The 19869-nt window shown below is 34.1% G+C and overlaps 1 protein-coding gene across 1 annotated transcript in view; it reads right to left on the bottom strand.

Moving 5' to 3' along the window:
* LOC127835581 (TPR and ankyrin repeat-containing protein 1-like) overlaps positions 1-19869 on the bottom strand; it is a 99542-nt gene that overhangs the window by 63917 nt on the left and 15756 nt on the right. Inside the window, 7 exon segments of the mRNA XM_052362017.1 lie at positions 5049-5174; positions 6637-6779; positions 11199-11299; positions 11487-11649; positions 11916-12158; positions 13209-13373; positions 17899-17983. Of these exon segments, the coding sequence (XP_052217977.1) occupies positions 5049-5174; positions 6637-6779; positions 11199-11299; positions 11487-11649; positions 11916-12158; positions 13209-13373; positions 17899-17983 (1026 nt within the window).

A 19869-nucleotide genomic window follows, 5' to 3' on the forward strand; every position in this document is an offset into this window, starting at 1 on the left:
TTATATGGCTAAAGGAACACCTTGTTAACACTCTAGTAGTCACATTTTAAATTCAATCTTCATAACACCCACTTGGTCAAAACATTTGTACTAATAATAGCTATGCAAATAAATGTGGTTGAAACATTTTGCCGCGAGTGGCAGTTTTGAATATGGCTATTGGGAACCTTATTAAAATTATCACTCGTTAAGTCTTATTTAAGTCCAATCTTTATCAAACAAATTGTTTTAATGAAAATTTGTTTTAATGATATCTCAGCCGAGTTTGAAAATGGTTCCGATCCTTAGCAAAAGATTACCAGGTGGCAAGGCAGTTGTCCTAATATTGCTATGTTTTAACCATGTTAACGCTCCCTAAGCTATATTGATTTACCAATCTTCATGAACTTTAGTCAGAACATTTTCCCCTTGGTGCAAAAAGGTAAATTTTACTATGTGATATTGAAAGTAGAAGACACATGGTACCTGTTTGCACCATTGGGGAAATTTATCCCAATTACATATCGTCTAAGGTTTAAACTGTGTCAAGTGAGCAAAACTAAGTTACTAGGACAAGTTGTATAAAAGGCAGGTTAATACGTTAAAAGTCTCTTATGTCGTATCCTTATTAACCTCGGTCGGAAAATTTGTAAAATAAATGAGTTAAAAAGATAAACATCTGCCCAGAAATTAAATATTAATATTACATTAAGAAGTCTTATAAAATTTAACTCCATCTTCCCAAATTAGATAAGTACCTGCGGATTCAGGTGAGGTCCATGATCCTCTGATTTATGCTTACGTAATATGATCTTAATCTAATATCCACAGCTTCACATCAAAAGAAAATGTATTCAAGTTTGAACGTTGTCAATTGCACGAGAACTCATTCTCTACGTACAGACAGAGAATACGTACCAAAACAATTTATTTTAAATAAAATTCATTTTAATAATTAAATACTTACCTGCTATCCCTAGCTTTACCTTCCCAGGTGGGTTAGCTTCTCCAGAAATCTTCAAGTGCCGGAATTCGGCCACCTCTCCTACTAAAACAGATCAGGTTAAGCATAGTACAATGTAACCTAACCGGAAATCAAGAACCGTAACTCATCTTACTTTTCAAATTAATTATGAAAATATAAAACGATGAGCGGGGTTGGGAGGTGGGACTTACCGATAGCAGGTAAGTATTTAATTATTAAAATGAATTTTATTTTAACAAATTTGTTTTAATATCATAAATAATCACCTGCTATCCCTAGCTGATTTTGTAGCTATAGTGGGAGGTTCTCGTATATTTTCCCATCACAGCAAAAAAAACCTATTATCAGGTTTCTCAGCCAGAGATATTCGCAATATGTCCTTATACAATCTTCGTTAGTACTATATTGTACTTAGTTTCTGGATAGAACGAGTACATTACGCAATGGAAGAAACTACTGTTTGAGCAACCACAAGAGGACCCAATCTATATAAATTGTCCTGATGACACTCAAGAGAACAAAGATAGAATGAGGAAAAGGTGGTCGGATTCCTCCAAAAAGCAGCTTGAAGCACTTCAGAAAGTGGAACATTATTAATTTACGCCCACGAAGCCGAAAGAGCTCTTAAATCATGCGGTCTAATCTTAAAATGGGATAAATCCCTAGATGAGAGAAATAAAAACGCCTTCTTACTAGTCGAGGCTACCCAACGATAATTCGAAGCCTCAGACACATCCCTCCTTTTAATGGAATGAAAAGTCTCTTACGAGAACCTCGAATAGACTTTACTCTTAAGATAGAATTTTAACGTCCTGACTGGGTAAAGAATTCTATCATTATCATCTTCATGTCCACAAATATAGAAAGAACTTTGAAGGGTTATTAGCCATAAAGGGGAATTGATTTTAAGCAAGGAATCCTGGCTAACATAACAAAATTACAGATCCGAATGGTAAAAACCATAATAAGACGAAAAACAGTCTTAAAATATATATTGAGACTGTTGATAAGCCCGATGAAACAAAGGTTCATAGGAAGCTCAATAAGCAACCCAATAACACAAGCCAAACCTATTAAGAAGGTAATTGAACGAAAAACATAATGCTGATGTTTCATAGCTTGGATCAGTATAAATATGTCTCTCTGAGATATGAAATTGACATGTGAAGAAGTTTCCTGAAAATAATTGTACAGGAGACTACAAAAAAGGTCGTAAAACCATAATCCCATAATCCATTAATTAGTTTCCATGAAATTATGGCACAAACTCACCAAGAAGGCAAGGTATTAACAGTTATGTAAAGTGGACGAATGAATAACAATCGCACACCCTGCTGGATCGATTTCTGTGAAATGCATTATTGACGTTTTTCAGTATCAAACTGCGATCTACGATCGCATTACGATTACTATTAGCGTTCGATGATAAACAACGTTTTCCGATTAACTTTGCATATACATCCACGTAATTGTAAACATAATGCTGCGCATGCGCAACTTATATTCCATTAAATCCAACGGAAAATAATTCGACAGAAAGAGCTGCAAGACAAAACGTCCATCAGGGCGTTGAGACGACCTGGTATGTGTAAGACGATAGAGAATTTTCTTGCAAAGAATGAAAAAGTTCCTGGTTTCCAGAAACAAAGAGTGATAAAATGTTCACCTCTGTGTCTGGAAGTAAACAACGACCGATGTGTGTTAGTTGAAACGTCGGTTTATTGTCGTTTCATCTAAACCCGGTTTCGTCTAACTTATCGGTAATAACAGATGTGAAGTATTTCGTCAAACCGATGAGGTCAGTTCGTCTATGTGTGAATTTGTATTGTTATCTGGTTCACACTATGGCCTTCGTTTGCAATTACTAACTAGAGTAATTATAAAAGACGTTATTTACTCAAAAGCACGCGTGGCTTGTGTTGTGAGTTGTTTGGTATCACAGCTTTTGAGTCGTTGTTCGCACATCGGTGTTTTGTGGTATAAATAAAATGTTTCACAAAGGAAAAGTCACAACAGATGTGTTGTCTGTTGACACCATACACAAGAGTCTCGAAAATGTGACTGGAAAATAGATACAGATAGAAAGACCGTTCGCATTTCTAGATTGTTGATATGTATATCTGATTCCTAAAGAGACCACAACCCCGAAACTGTCAGACTGAGTGGTTCCAGATGAACACCCTACCCTTCCTTGATCGCGTCCGTCATAAGATAAAAAGACGGTTGCGGAGGAAGAAGGGGCACTCCTGTCAAGAGAGTCTACTCGTCTAGCCACCATTGAAGATGTGGTAATAACTCCGGAAGAATTGGAATCTGTGATAACATATTGTCCGGAAACTACTTCCAACAAACTGAGAGGTTTGTAGCTTCTAGTCCGTTCATTATGTTAGGATCAGATGAACCCTAAGGCACATTCCACAGTTCTCCTAGTTTGGAATGTCTATTAGCTGATTCCAACGATTGAAATACTGGTAAGACATTAGAACCAATAGGAAGGCGTGTATCAATGCGAGAAGCATCATTAACAAGCCTGTTGGAATCAATATTAATGACTATTTTTCGTGATTGAGAGTGTCGAATAGTAGACATCTCCGCAGGTATTGGGCAATAATCATCACTAAGATTTGAAATATCATTCATAAATCCGATTAATTGATTACAATTATTGATCCGTGACATCATTGGAGTCTGCCTCTGAATCGGCTTCATTGTCTACAACACCAGGAGTGTGTAAATAATCAGCGGAAACAAAATGGAAAAAAAACTTGGCCTAGTATCATGTACCAAATTGCGAGTATCTGATAATGATGAATGACCATCCACCAAATCAATAATCTGATAATTAAAACTAGAAGAATATGGTAAATTATCAGGAATGATCGGTACGAATTGCCCAGACGAAAATTGAAGATTCATCTGTAAGTTTTCTGCAAGAAAACGTTCTGCGACGGATTGCTTTCTGCCACGTCGCATCGTCTTACGCACTACAAACAGAGAATTTATGTTCAAATGGGAATCCCACGAAGCCTTAATATGCATATACAAACCTCTAGTTTGTAAACTCATTCTTATTCTGAAAGTAGAAAAAGAAGAGAATCCGCGTAAGAAAACAATGTAAAAAGAACAAAATAACTGAAATAATCAGTTAAACACAATATTTACAATGTACAAACTTGTCAATAAGTTGTTGACAAAAATCACGAAATCCTCGTGCTCAAATCATGAGAACATGGAAAAACCCGGCAAAAAGTGAAAAACAATGAATTATCAACAAAATACTTTACAAGAAAGATTTCTGAATGAAGCAGAAACGATAAATTATACAATTCATCAATTTCAAACCCAATTACACCACACAGAATTGAACTAAAAGTCCAAATTTAAAGCCGATAAAAAATGGCAATCTGCAAGGTGTGTTGTCCAGAAAAGTAAGATGAGTTACGGTTCTTGATTTCCGGTTAGGTTACATTGTACTATGCTTAACCTGATCTGTTTCAGTAGGAGAGGTGGCCGAATTCCGGCACTTGAAGATTTCTGGAGAAGCTAACCCACCTGGGAAGGTATAGCTAGGGATAGCAGGTAATTATTTATGATATTAAAACCAGAAGTATAAACGGACAGACGGACGTCCATGGATATTCACGTTACGTTGTTACCGTGTTATACGGAGAAAGAGTTATGGTATTTTATCCTAAACTTCTTCTTACGCCCTTGTGATTTAGTATATTTTGCCCCAATTTAAATATGAGTTAACCTTTACTACATAATATGAACGATTAATCTTTCATCCATTATTTATAAATGTGTCGTCAATAGTGGTAATACGTTGTTGTTTTTTTCGAAATACACATGTTATCTTATTTTTTGCCGTCACTTAACCATAATTTGACCATACTTGGGATTCAAATTAAATGTTGTCAACATCAACTTTAATGTATATTTACAAAATTTGCTAAGCACAGGAGGGTGCATAGACCCAGACATGTGGAGTTTGTTATTGAGTGACTGCACTTCAGGAAGATTGGAAACAAACTTTGACCTCTTGAAAAATCAAACAACGCCACGCATTGACTGACGCACCTACCTTATACCAGTTTCCATCAATGGCGACACTTTTCGCGGCATCGTCATATGCTTGAGGGTACAAACGTAACTTGAGAAAGCACTCTGTTCTGTTTCCAAAGAGTACCGCTATATCATGAAAGCCCATCTAGAACATGCATTTCAATTTGAATAGCAAAATATCAAGGACGCATGTGTTATAAATCAAATATAATATATATTATCAATTCAAGTACTAGTAGATCAAGCATAAAATGTTCGAAGAGCTGAGGATGACAGACATAAACAGTATTTTAATACATGAACTTCTAAAAACACATACAACTTTTCAATGTTCTGTATTTTCCCCTTTCAAAACAATAACATATGGCTAGACAATTTGTATGGGGTTATATAAAACTGTTCAGCAAGCAAAATTTTGCAATTTCATAATAATCAATATTGTGCTAGCCCTACAATAATCTATGTAAAAGCAAAAACCCAACAAAAGAAGTGTAAGTAACATAGTAGTGAGAGAACCCCATCTCCGTAAAAACTTCTTGTGCATCTAATCCAGAAAAGTAACTACCCTTATATGGATAAATGCAGAAGATGATCAGCAGCCAAACAAAGTAGCAACCTTAGATTATTATATTTAATTTTAACACATACAATTTTCAGAAGAGCATTTCTTGGGACTTGAGACATTCAAGCAGGATACAACAATACACTGTGAGCTTCTTGCATATATCAGCCACATACAATTCCCGCCAGAAAATCAATCCCCCCACCCCCCCCCCCCCGTAAAAAAATTCAGCATACCTTTAATAGCTCATCCCGCCCCGCATGTTATATTAGAAGTTGGATCAATAACCATCCCAACCAAGTGTTATCGGACAACTACTAATGACACTTGTTAAATATTTGAGTTAGTCATAATCAATTTACTTTTAAATAATTGGATTCAAATAAATATTTAAAGATAAACGTGTACTCATGTGCGCTAGTCTTCATTACAGCAAAACTATAAAGACATTTTAAACATACAAATTGAATTGTTTTCTAACGACCTTTTTACAATCCTATTGTATGTCATCTACGTTTAGGTCCAATTTTTCAAATATTGTCTTACCACTCTACTTAATTAAATTCACATTTGAAATAATTATTAGTGCAAACATCGCATTCAAGCGATCTGCTATGACAGTGAATACCACGACCCGCTTAATATATAGTATCACATAAATATATTTCAAAGCATGTGTCCACCATGAAAGGTCTTTCCCCTGCTGTACATGTGGAGAGTAACAGTAACGGATCATTACTGTCGTATACAATACTGAACTTTCTGAGCTCCAATTTATCAATACTGCTTCACTGTTGCTTTTTAAAAGATGTTTTTGAAAGCAATTCATATGCAAAACTTGAGGCTCATTTTACCGTAATGCTCTATAAAACATTCACAAAAACTAAAGATTTCAAGCATGCAATTTTGTCAGGAGCTTGGATGTAAAAATGCATTTAGTATTAACATTGTGTGACACTGTTTGGCTTTTTTGCGAGTTAATTGAAAAGCCACAAGCAAACAGTTGCGAGTACCACATTTATATTTAGTATAACGTCAGCATTACCTTTTGCACAGCAACCCCTTGTGGCATGGAGTCAAGAAGCACAATGGCATTTGAATAGCAATCCAAGGCCGCATTCGCATTTCCAGCCTTAAAAAAGTCGTTGCCCTTCAGTTTGAAACAATAGATGTCTGCTATTTTCTTTTCTGAAATTCAAATGTGATTAGCACATAAAATAAAATCCATATTGCTTATCTAAAAAACTCCAGGACATTTAAAACAAATAGAATTTTTAATTAAAATGTAGCATTTTAAACTGGAACATGTAGAATTTTAAACTGGAACTTTTACCATATTTAACTGGACATGTAGCTTTGTGTAACACGAAGAAAAAGCATTTTTAATTTACGCTACCTGTTGTAGCATATTTAACTGAAACAATAAGCATATTTAACTGGAACAAGTAGCATTTTTATTAGAACATGTAGCATATTAAACTAGACAATATGCATACATAGCATACTTAACTTGAACACGTAGCTTTTTAAACTCAAACAAGTAGTATATTTTACTAGGCCATGTTACATTTTTAACTGGCACATGAGCATAAAAACTGCAACATGTAGCATAAGTGGAACAAGTAGCATATTCAACTGGAACAAGCATCTTATTTAATTGGAACATGTAGCACATGCATCTAGATAATGTAGTTTATTGACCTGGAAAAATAGCCTATTTAACTTAAAGAAGTCGTATGTATAACTGACAAATGTAGCTAGTTTTCTGGAGCATATAGTATGTTTATTCGATCATTTAGCATGTTCAGCTGAATCACGTAGCATGTTTAACTGGCACATGTTTAAGTTTCACAATTGGAATGTTAAAATGGAAAGTATCATGTTTAATAAGCACCGGTAGAATGTTAAACGGCACATAAAGCATGCGTAACTGGAACATATTATATGTTGAACAGAAACAAAGAGACTGTTAAAGTGGAAATTTCAGCATGTTTAACCGGAACGTATAGCATGTTAAAGTTGCACATGTAGCCCGGTTTACTGGAGCACGCAGCCTGTTTAAGTTGCAAATGTAGCATGGTTGAGTGCAAAACGTAGCATGTTAAAGTTGCCCATTTATCCCAATTTACTGGAAACGCAGCATGTTTAAGTTGCACATGTAACATGGTTGAGTGGAATATGTAGCATGTTAAAGTTGCACATGTAGCTCGGTTAACAGGAGCATGAAACATGTTTAAGTAGAACATATAGCATGTTCAACTTATGTCATTCTTTAAGCGGTTTTCTCACTCTTGTAGCAAGATGGCAATGGACGATAACGGACCCGAAGAAACTAAACTAGTCTAACAAGGTTGACTCCAAAAGACTAAGAGCAGTATAATAAACATAAACGTTACATTTCAATGAACATTATTATGACAAATTTTTGATAACTGAAAATATTACAAACACATAATGTATATCACATATGTAAATCTTTTGATTTGTTATAAAACACTTTTTAAGTAGCTGGCTGTATTTCCTACAAAATGGCTGTCTATACAAGGTCATTTGTGAAATATTCAGAGATTAAACGGATATATTCCATTTAAAACCACTACCAGACCATGTAATTTGGTTGAAAGGTCGATTACAATTCTTATGGAAGAATTCTTCATATTGTAATGGGTTTATGACTATGTAATTTTCGGAGGGAAAACAGAAAATCTGAAGTAATGTTCATCGTTATAAAAAATACTTTAAGAGTACAGTATCATCTTTTTTCTTTAATGATTGGATTGTACTCATTATCAGAAAGAAGAAAATTCAACCTGTGTTAAAAGTATACACTTAAGCAAAGATTTCAAGATAACTAATGCATTTCGGGGAAGCGACATTTTTACAGAAAACAGAGCCTTTTGTAAATCAATTGAAATATCATAACAGCAAAGACAAATTTGACCTAGATACTTGGTTTATCTAACCTCAAATGACCCAGTTCCAATTTCAGCCCCGATATCATAAAAAATACTCTGACCAAATGACATGAAGAATGGTCATTAAATGTAACGTCTAGAGTGTCTACAATGTTGTAGTAAAGCCGTATAAGGGAAACTGCCAACATGAAGATTTTTTGCTGTTTATGTGGCTACTAGAGTGTACACATGGTTCAACTATAGGTGTATAAGTACAACTGACCCGCCCCCTTGTGACCATGTCTTTTAACAGACCAGAACCATTTTTGATATCCGCCGATATATCATAAGAACAAATGTTCTGACCAAGTTTCATGAAGATTGGACTGAAACTGTGACTTTTAAAGTGTTAACAAGATAACACTATAGCCATATAAAGAAAACTGTCCCGCCCTCTTGCGGCCAATTTTAAACGAACCGAAAGCATTTTCCAACTCATCTAAAGTTTCATAATTATTTGAATAAAACTGTGACGTCTAGAGTGTTACAAGCTCTATCTTCAATTTAACATAGGGACCTAGTTTACGTCATGTGTCACAGTTTCTAGTTTGGTCAAGATATACGTTGAACACATATTCTGACCATGTAACATCAAGAGCATTTTGTGCACAAGTGACATAAACAAAAATGGGTCAGGGCCCGTATTCAACAATCCATTCTTATACTTTAGTCTAAAAATATTCTTTTAACTACACTGTTCTAAGAGTATAATGCGCTTCAATATAAATATAATGACTGTAACATATCTTACTGCACTATTGTTCATTTAGAACAATTTTCTCATCACATAAGCAATATTTGTAGCCTATGTATATTGAAACCTTGCAGCATTTCCTGGGGTCTAAATATTGTATTCTTAATTAAAATATTGGGCTGTTACTCGGTCCACCATCCCAAAGAAAACGGACCAGATCCCAAAATGGATTTCTGAAAATTGAGTATTATATTGTTTCCATTAGAGTTCAACAAAATATAATACACACTTATTTAAGGGTGTATTTGCCTTTAAACCAACAGTTCCATGTTTAAGATTTAGAGTATAAACGCAAATATAAATACCATATTCCATTGTTACAGTTGGTGCATTTCGCCAGCTGTTAAATGTCCAATAAGTTGCGATATGTCAATACGAAGGTTCCGAGAATGAAATGGTCCACAAATTTAAAAAACAATCCTAGGACCAAAATCATATTATTGAATGAATGCATCATACAGGAGATATTGAGAAGTAACAATTGAAACAATTGAACCATGGTTATGTATTTGTTTTTGCAATCATTTCCGTATGCCGTCTAAAAACTGTAAATCTTACGCCAAGAAGATACAATAGCAGGATTCAAATGGTTGTTCTAACATAAGAGATAGTACCAGAATAAAATAATCCTTGGTGATCCCGAACTGGTGAATTTGGCACTCACACTCTAGTTACTACATAAAGTCATCTTTAAAAGTGTATAATAAATAAAAAAAAATCAACTTATGTTAAAACAGAAGTTTCATAAATGCAAATACAAACTTTAATATGCCAATATTTATGGTATACATGAGCGGTCTTTGTGAAACACAACCCCTCCGTCGCACTTTGAAGCCGCACAGCAGCTATTCTAGAGACAATTGTTAAGTCCAAGGCCCGTGACTTCGTAAAAAAATGGATATGAATGAAACTCGAACCTGATCTATAAGTCATTTAGGTAGACACACACCAATATTAAGGTCAGTATCTTAAGGCGTTTCAGAAATAAGTCTGGACAAGTTTTCTGTTCAAGAAAATGCCTTTGTCTAAGGCCCGTACTTCGCCAAAAAAGGACCGGAGCTCTAACGTTGACCTGTAAATCATGTTGGTAGACTCACACACTAAACGTCAGGTTAATATCTGTAACGCTTGAGGAAAAAGTTCGAAAAACTGTTATTCTAGAGAAATTGTTCAATGCTATAGCGGTAACTTTGTCAAAAATAAATGGATCGAAACTCCACTTAAAATTGATATGTAGGCCATGCAGGTAGACTACAACATTATACAAATTCGGGCCATTGTGTGGATTCAAAACTCTTATATCAGCTTTTTATATCAGAATCCTTTTTTCAATAATAACCTCAACATGTTTTACCAGAAAATCTAGTATGTTCCAATGCCACATAAAGCATGTTTAACCTGCACACCTAGTATGTTCAAATGCCACATAAAGCATGTTTAACCGGAACTCCTAGTATGTTAACTGGCACATACAGCTTGTTAAACTTGAACTATAGGCATCTTTAACTCAAACATATAGCATGAATAACCGGAACATACAGCACGGTTAACTGGGTCATGTAGCATGTAGAAGTTGCACATATAGTATGTTTAACTTGCAGAAGTAAACTCGGAAACATTTCATCAAAATATATCAATGAAGAAATGAACTGCCTCTTTTAAGTGTAAAATTGTCAGAGACGGGAATAATTTTTATATGATAAATAGCTCACAAATGATCAAGACCTCTTATATCCAAAAATTACACAAAATGATATTTTTAATAAAACAATGACCAGCGGCAAATGTAGCTATACTATTACATAGTATTAAGTACAAATACATCAAAGGTAGAATTGAACTAGCCCATACGTTTTCAACTAGTTTATCGTTTATTCAGCATAGCATAATAATACATACCAGGGCCAGCAGAGTTGAGTAAAAGGTCGAGCTGAAGCTCAAAGCTGGACGGGTCCATGTATTCTGCTGGGCGTTTACCCTCAGAATTTATTGAATTGCCTCTAAAATAAAGCAGAAAATAAACCTTAATACTTAAATTTCAAAATCAGAAAACTGGCATGAAAACATTATTTCTCCAGTAAGATAACCAATAAAAATTATTATCTTTGAGTCATTTTTATAAGATAAGCACATTATTCTATCTTGAAAAAATCATTCATTTATAGTATGATATCCTTCGTTGCTTACTTAAAGCCTTTATCCATCAGAAGATCATGGACCTTCTTCAAAACCAGAGGGTCGGGCACAGGGCGGAACTTGGCGACAGTGTGAAACACCGTGTCACCCAAACCGTTCCTTTCTTCAGTCTGAATGTTCTGACTAAGAATCTCCTGCAGGAGTGACATCCTCTCTGTTTAACATGGAAGAACAGTTTGAATGTGTATGTTCCAAAATTGGAATGATCTTATATGTGTTCTGGAAAAATATGTATTAAGGCATTTACCTAGTCGTGTAAATAAGTATAATCATGAAATGAATCATAATCATAGATAACCTTAAAAAAATCAATAGAATTTTTAATTAAAGGGCAATAATATGATATTGTTCTATCAAAGAAAGCTGTTAAAGAGTAATATTTATTTCAAAGTATAAAAGAGAGATACACAATAATCTCACCAGTGTTCAATGCAAATCGAACAACAGCGTGCAGAACAGTATCCTTTTCATCTTCACGCAAACTATTTATGACAGTCATTTTTCCGTAGTAACATAAAGCAAACAAGGTGGCATCCAACCAGTAAACAGTTGACGCGATGCAATCACATTTTCGCAGGAATTCGAACACTGTGCTGACCTTGACCTCGGCGTTGAAGAGATACCCAGCAGCCACGCCTGAGCAAATGCTTGGCATGTCATTCACTGTAAGGAACAAACAGTTAAAAAGAAATATCATTAACAGTCGATTAACAGTATGATAAGATCCAGATAAAGGGTTTTTGTAAGATCCCATTAAATCTTATGTTTTGCTATAAACAATCATAATCTTTTGACTATGAAACAACAGAAGTGCATAACAACAGAAACTTACCAAATGATTTTTCCTTTTACGCCAATTAAAAAGAATGGCGTAATAAACAGGGATTTTTATTGTCAGCATTAGTGTCAAAGTTTCTTATCAATAACTTCAATTAGGAAATTAAAAATGGAGTGTATCACTTAATGGTATTTTATATTCTACAAATACGAATGCAATACCATTAACTCACAATAAATAGATGATCACGCAATCAAATTTGTAATTATAATTTAATGTATTTACTTAAGTCTTTTTCTACAAATACACTGAAATTCGTATTCGCACACAGGCCTTTGTGAAAAAAAACAAAGTAGTCCAAAATTCGGTTTAAACCACCACACCTAGTTATTATTTTGACCTTTAATAAACTTGTCTAAAAATCAATATGAAAAACACTTAAGGCATGCGAAGTATAGAACAGACTTGCGGCTTGCAACATAAAACCTTTCAGTGTGACCTTGACATTGAGTCAACATGGCGGATTTATCATAAATGCTTTCTGCAAATGGCATCCATGGACAGACGTTTAATGAAAATCCTTTAGACGGTATACGGGTTTTGAAGTGGACAACAAAATGAACATGAAAATAAAGGCTCACATATATAACAATAAGGTTTGACCTGTACCTTGGGTTGGAATAATTGGCACATGGCTGCTTCTGCAGACTGTCTCAATGACCTAATCATTTAAGGTACATTTCATGTAAATAATTCAAAGGGTATAGAAGATCTGGAGCGGACAAGAAAATATTGACTGACTAACAAAAGGACACAGCGGACAAGAAAATTTTGATTTACGAACAGAAAACGTCCTTCAAATTATCCTTTCCACCTCCTGCTTTGTAGGGGTATTCAGAATGTCATGTCATTTAAATAAATAAATGTGTGTGTACCCGTTACAAACTGCCCATATTGCTGGTTGTCCTCCATGTTGACTCCCAGTATTAGGTAGGCCATGGTCTTCCAGTCTGCTTTCACACTCAGCTTGCCCAACACCAGTGGCCACAGTTCTGTATCAACCACCGTTAGCTGATTGTAGCGCTCTGCCATAGAGGCCTCTGAGAAACAAAAAGAGGAGACTTCATGTGTGCAATAAACAGGTTTCGGAATATTATCATTTTAATTTAATTGTAATTTAATAGTAACGAGAGCAATTTATATTGTTAAAATGGCCCATGCGTAAAAATAGTTTTGTTCGATTATATTCAGAGTATTTATAATGATACCACTACAAGAGGGTCATAATTGACATGAAGAGCTAACCACAGTTCAAGTTACACCAGTTGTCTTCACCTGGTGACCTAGTATTTTACACAAATTTACGCATATTCAAATATCATCATCATACTGTAAAGATGAACATTCTAACCATGTTTTATGTTGTCATAAATGTGGCTTCTAGATATAAACCAAGATCTAACATTACCTAGTGTTTGGAGTAACATGACCAAGATTAAATTTCATGTCTACATACTGTCAAGATAAACATTCTGACCAAGCTGAGAAATACGTAAATTTTGCTTCTAGAGTGGGTAAAAGCTGGTTCTAGGCTTTGACATGGTGATCTAGTTTTACGACGCTTGTGACCTACATCTGAACTCGTCAAAGATAGTGTCAATAAAAACATTCTGACCAAGTTTCCTCTAGATAAGTCAGTGTTTAGCTTCTTCGGTTATAGCAAGCTTTCTCTAAAATTTGACCTGGGCCCGTATTCACCAACCCATTCTTAGACTCAAGAACAAAGAATAGACTTAGAACCAAGAAAAATGCGTCCAGCGTATGAATATATACTGACTACCACTGGTGATTATGCCAATTAACAAAATGTTCTACAAAGTTAATGATGTAGATAGAAGTTGTTAATGCCAAGTTTGACTCAAGATTAAAGAAATTATTGAATACTCTTAGTTAAAGAATTTTCATTATTCTTAGACTTAAGTCTAAAAATTGTTTGGTGAATACGGGCCCAGGTAACCTGTTTTTAATGCACATTGACCAGATTCAAATTCGGTCTAGATATATTGTCAAATAAAACATTCTAAATAAGTTCCATCATGATTTAGTTATAAATGTGGCTCATAAAGTAGTAAGAAGGTTTGTCTTTGTTTGAACTCGTAATGCAGTTTTTTGTCACACTTAGGTTAAACATGCCCCTTAGATTGTACATTGCGACCTAGTTCGTGTACGCATTTAAGTCTCAAATTCAGGTCTGAACAGATATCTTCAAGATTAATATTCTCACAAAGTTTCATAAAGATTGAGTCATAAATGTGGCCTCTAGCGTGGTATAATGGTTTTTCTAAGCAGCCTAGTTTTTAGATGCACTTGACCACCATTCGAACACATCCAGGTTATTTTCATGATAAACATAATGCCAAAGTTGTATAAAGACATACATGTGGCATCTACAGTACATGTAGTATCATTTAACATGGTGACAAAGTCTTGGATGTACGTGACCAAGATTCAAACTCAGCAAATATATGAACCAAGTTTCATCATATTGTCATCAAAAATTGATACAGTATGGCCTCTAGAGTGCGCGCAGATTTTACCTGGTGACCCAATTTTTTTACCCATAAGAACCGATAAAAATTCTGACATTGAACAAGATTCACTCATAATTGTGGCTCATAGTGTGGTAACAATGTTTCTTTTCTGAACATAAAACAGACCTTGCTTCTTTACACATGTTACCCATATCACAATTATTTCAAACTATTGTCAAAGCAAACATTCCGACTGAGTTTCATCAAGGTTGAGCACGCAATAGGCCCTTTAGAGTGTAAAAAAAGCTAAAGTTGACGACCCCTATAGCACATCGCATAACCAAAATACAGCAGTACACCGAATATACGGTGGTACATTTGTGCTCAGGTAAGTTTACAAAAACATTGATTTAAGTAGATCATAACCTTGATTTTGATGTCTTTAGAATGAAGCAAAGGAATAAGAAAGTATATTTTATCAAAATTTGTGATAATTAGTTGTCAAAAGAAATGTACCTCATATATAATTTGTGCTTATTTTATCTCCCCTTTCTTGTATTTGTGTAAATTCAGAAATGCAACGGTCTGTCTGTTACATCATTTTGTTAATATTGCTATATGTATGCATGCATATATGTATGCATATTTTAAATTAATAAATATCCTCTTCCGGTTGCTAAATGATTCTTACGGGATACTTTTGCTATAAGAAAGTAAAATTTGATGTACGGTACATTGTCTCGGTCATTATATATTACAAAATGTGTGTAAATATGTATTGATACATGCACATGTAAAGTAGACGTGATAAAGGTCAGAAGTTATAAAAACCGCACATTTTCATATGTTTTCACTGTTTTGTGTAATCCTTAAAAACTTAGTATCAGTGCCAAGTATTAATAATTTAAAATTGTATTATGTCCTATAAAACAAAGAATTAACTGATACTGCCTTTTAACCACATAAAGTAAATTATAATTTATATTTATCCAATTGTAATACTCAGTGGAAATCATGCTTGCATTACAAATGGGAGTGTGGTTACATATATGATATAAATGTTGTATAATGAACTTTGCTTACTGAAGAAAATAATTTTTAGTTGGGTATTATATGGGATGAGTATCTGTCTGAATGCAGCGTACAGTACTTAGCATATTATTTTACAAACTGTTGATGTCCATAAAATAACTTTTTCCTGAATGAACTTGTACCCACACTGTGATAAAATGATTCTAACGACATTCAAAATAAAACTTGTGAATTTTAATTAACACGATCTACACAGTCAGTTGTTCAATTGGTACTTTATAGCATGTTTTAGAGCTATTACTGTACCTGTTTAGTTTACTTTACTGTTGGTGCTATACACGTTCTAATTGTATAAACGATATATATTTATTCTGATAGTCTGGGTTGTAATAACAGTGCCTGTCTATTGTGTCATTATGTGACGCCAATGCACTTATATTTACTTATTGATGGTGATGCATTACCATACGATTTTCATCGCTCAATATATTTATTTATGGTAGTTTCTGTGCACACAACATTTGCTTTTATTGCACAACCGTGTATATACATCCATGTTTTATCATTCACCATATTTTTTGTATATGTTTCTGGCAAACAACCCATATTTTCTTCTATTATACAATTGTCCGAAACCAGCAGATGTTTCAGCATATAAAGCAAGCAAAGTTTTGCGTTAAACAGTTCTGCCCAGGTTCAAGACTGGTTATTTTATTTGAACATTTAGGAATACAGATAAACGCGTGTTATCGAATTTATTTTAGGCAAACAAAATATTTTTGAAAAACGGAGAATAACACATATTGAAGTTGTAGTACTTAATGACTTTGTCCTAAATTTCATGACACGTCGTTAAACAAATAAAAAGTCAATATTAAAGGGAAATGTAATTGTTAATTGACTCAGTTGTGAATTACGCTACACGTCGTTAATTGAATTGTGCTGTAAGTCATTAGTAAGAGCCAACGATTAAGAATCTAACCGAAGTGCAGCTAGAGCTAACATTGTGAGCCACGGACAACAGCGCGACTTACCATTTTAACCATACAAGTTTTGAAACATCCGGTGAGTGACCCTTTGATTGTCCTAGCGCTTGATTTAAAAACTAAAAACATACCAGGGTGTCAAAACTGTATAAGTGAATTATACGTTAAACAAGCAAAGTCGTTGAATTGATAACACCTGCCAAATAAAAAGGTTTAAGGATGGTGCAAATCCCTTGATATTCGGTATAATCCTAAAATAATAATTATGTGTAGGGTAATTGTTTTATGCATTTCAATTCTCCGCATTGCTATTTATACACCCAGTATGTTTCATGTTAAAATGTGTAGCGTATCTGACGTATAGATCTGAGAAGTTACATCATAAACAAGCAATTACTCGTATTTAAGAAAGTGTAGGTTTATAGCTTTTGTGCATGGCTTTTCTTCCCATTGATTTCTAAACTTCCATGAAGTTTCATGTTTAAATCTTGTATCGTATCTGAGATAAAGGCCTGAAAAAATACATTATATAAAAATAACAAAGGTCAATAAATATTACTGAAGGCTTATGGTTCTTAAGCATGGCACGTATATTAATTTAAATCAATACACCCATGACGTTTCATATTAAATTCTTGTATGGTATCTGACGTATAGCCCTGAAAAGGTACATAATAAAAACAAAGGGCAATAATTATTATTTAAGAACATGTAGTGTTATGATTCTTGTGCATTTCACTTCTAATAATTGATAACTATACACCCTTAAAAGTTCATGTTGATATCTTATATAGTTTCTTAGATTTAGCCCTGGCAAGTTGTGTGACAGACAGATGGACGGACGGACTGACGCATGGAAGGACAACGCAAATTCTATATCCGTTTTAGGCGGGAGATACAAATCGTTACAGTAACCCAAGATAATAAGAAATCAGTTGAATTAAAACAGTATTAAAAACTTAAAAAACATGATAACCAGAGGATATAAAGGTTAAGCTTAGTAACATACAAAATAAGAGTACTCAAACGTTAAACGAATATGTTTATGTTTATGATTAAGGCAATAGGGACCTAACCAGATCGGTAATATTCAGGCGATAATGCCGTATTCAGAAAGAGCTCGGCAAGGATTGGATATCTACGACAGTCCGGAAATAATACCTAAAACACGAAATAAGTGAGTGCGTTTTAATTAAAGACCTGAAACACGAAATAAATGTGTGCGTTGTTATGTTTGATCTTAACAAGTTCATCTCCTTCAGATTGTTTTACTTTAAAATAAAATTCAATTTATTAAAATTCGTTTGATTTGTTTTCGTTCATGACGTCAATTCTTATGATATGTTAATGAAAAATGAAACTGCGTCAACAGAAACGGCGGTTTGCAAACACAAAAAAAGAATGTGATGCCGATAACAAACGTTGTTCTGCTGTTAAATGAAGGCAGGTTATTGCAGATACATTACGGTATGTTTTATTAACCTTTTCTATAATTAAACAAATAATGCTCTTATCGTGTGTAGCTTATGAATAACCACGCTTTAAAACTGAATGATGTATGAACACTTTCCGTTTCTTATTCAAACATGGACTTGCAGTATGGTTTCTTTTTATTTAAGTGTTTGACATGTCACAGATGTCACATGGAAGCATGGAGCAGTTTCCAGAGGAATTTACCATCTTGTCCAGTTTGACACATTGCCATCCTATGTAACTTTCGACATTGGAACAAAAGATCTACGTAAGACAAACTTGTTTTTGGACTTAATTCATGCACACAAAATAAAACTCTTTACAAGAAGTTTATATGTTTTTAGAGTTTCATTTTTTCATCATGTTACATGATTTGATGTAAAGGATTCGTATACATGTGCTATACACATTTATACTGAAATTCATAGCGTGATAATGAATGGGGGTAGGCATACTCAAAGTGTAAGTTCATGAGATAGAAACGGTTTAACTTCCTGTTATTTAATAAGTATGTAGAATATTTTTTGCGTTCCATAAATATGCACAATATATGCATTGCATCCCACTACACGTGACATAAAACGTAATGAAAGATTCTTGTCAGTGAACGATTTGTTGTCGTTTTGCCATTTTATCCAGATGAGTGCGCGTGTTATTGGAAATTAAAGGCATAATCCGCTTTCTATGACAAATTTTACGTGCTGCGTCTACTAGCACAATCCACTTATTATGTTTATTAGGTTAATTGTGAAAATATATGTATATTCCTTTTACAAAAACTAAATATTTTAGATATAGGGTCAATCCATAGAAAACGCTCAACCGAGTCAAGGGGTAAGAGTTTGCAACCAAGTGTTACAAGTTAACTGGCTGGTAAAAAGATTTAAATTTTTGCAGTAAGTTGTGATATATAATTTACAATATGAAAATTATAACAAATTTTGTTTCTGGAAAAGTACCCATTAGGCTCCCAAAATCGTTATTATATTATATGTTAATTTGTTTAAAGGCTGAATATTAATTTATATATGTAATTAACAAAAAAGTAAATATATAATAATGAACATTCACGGTTCTTCGCTTTTGTTAAGATACACTTTTGTGGCTGTACAAAGTGGTATTTATTGTTATAATAAATGTATTCATAGGGTATAGTTACCTCTTGTGAAAACGTTATGTTCTGTACGTACGGTGAAAACCATTGCAAAACACATTTGTCAACACATAACACCTTTGCTTTTCATATGCAATACACAAAACACATTCATGCTAAAACGTTACTTCGCCAAAGGTAAAGTTAAATCGATTAAATGTAGATGCGTATGTTATGTCAAACAAGGCAAACGACCCGCACAAATCAGGTTATTCAAATTTTCAAGTTACCGAAGGCCAGTTACGGAATCCTGGTAACTGTTAATATATATTATATTTGTATTAAAGTCAAACGAGGTGATATGTTAAAAATTCTAAAACATGCCTCATATTTAGTTTTTATATAATAAATAAAATCGTGTACGCAGAATTAATTTTAACGACGTTTCAATTAGGTTCTGGCGAAAATGCAGTTCGAATCA

The sequence above is a fragment of the Dreissena polymorpha genome, chromosome 6 (genome assembly GCF_020536995.1).
Source record: "Dreissena polymorpha isolate Duluth1 chromosome 6, UMN_Dpol_1.0, whole genome shotgun sequence".
NCBI lineage: Eukaryota > Metazoa > Mollusca > Bivalvia > Myida > Dreissenidae > Dreissena > Dreissena polymorpha.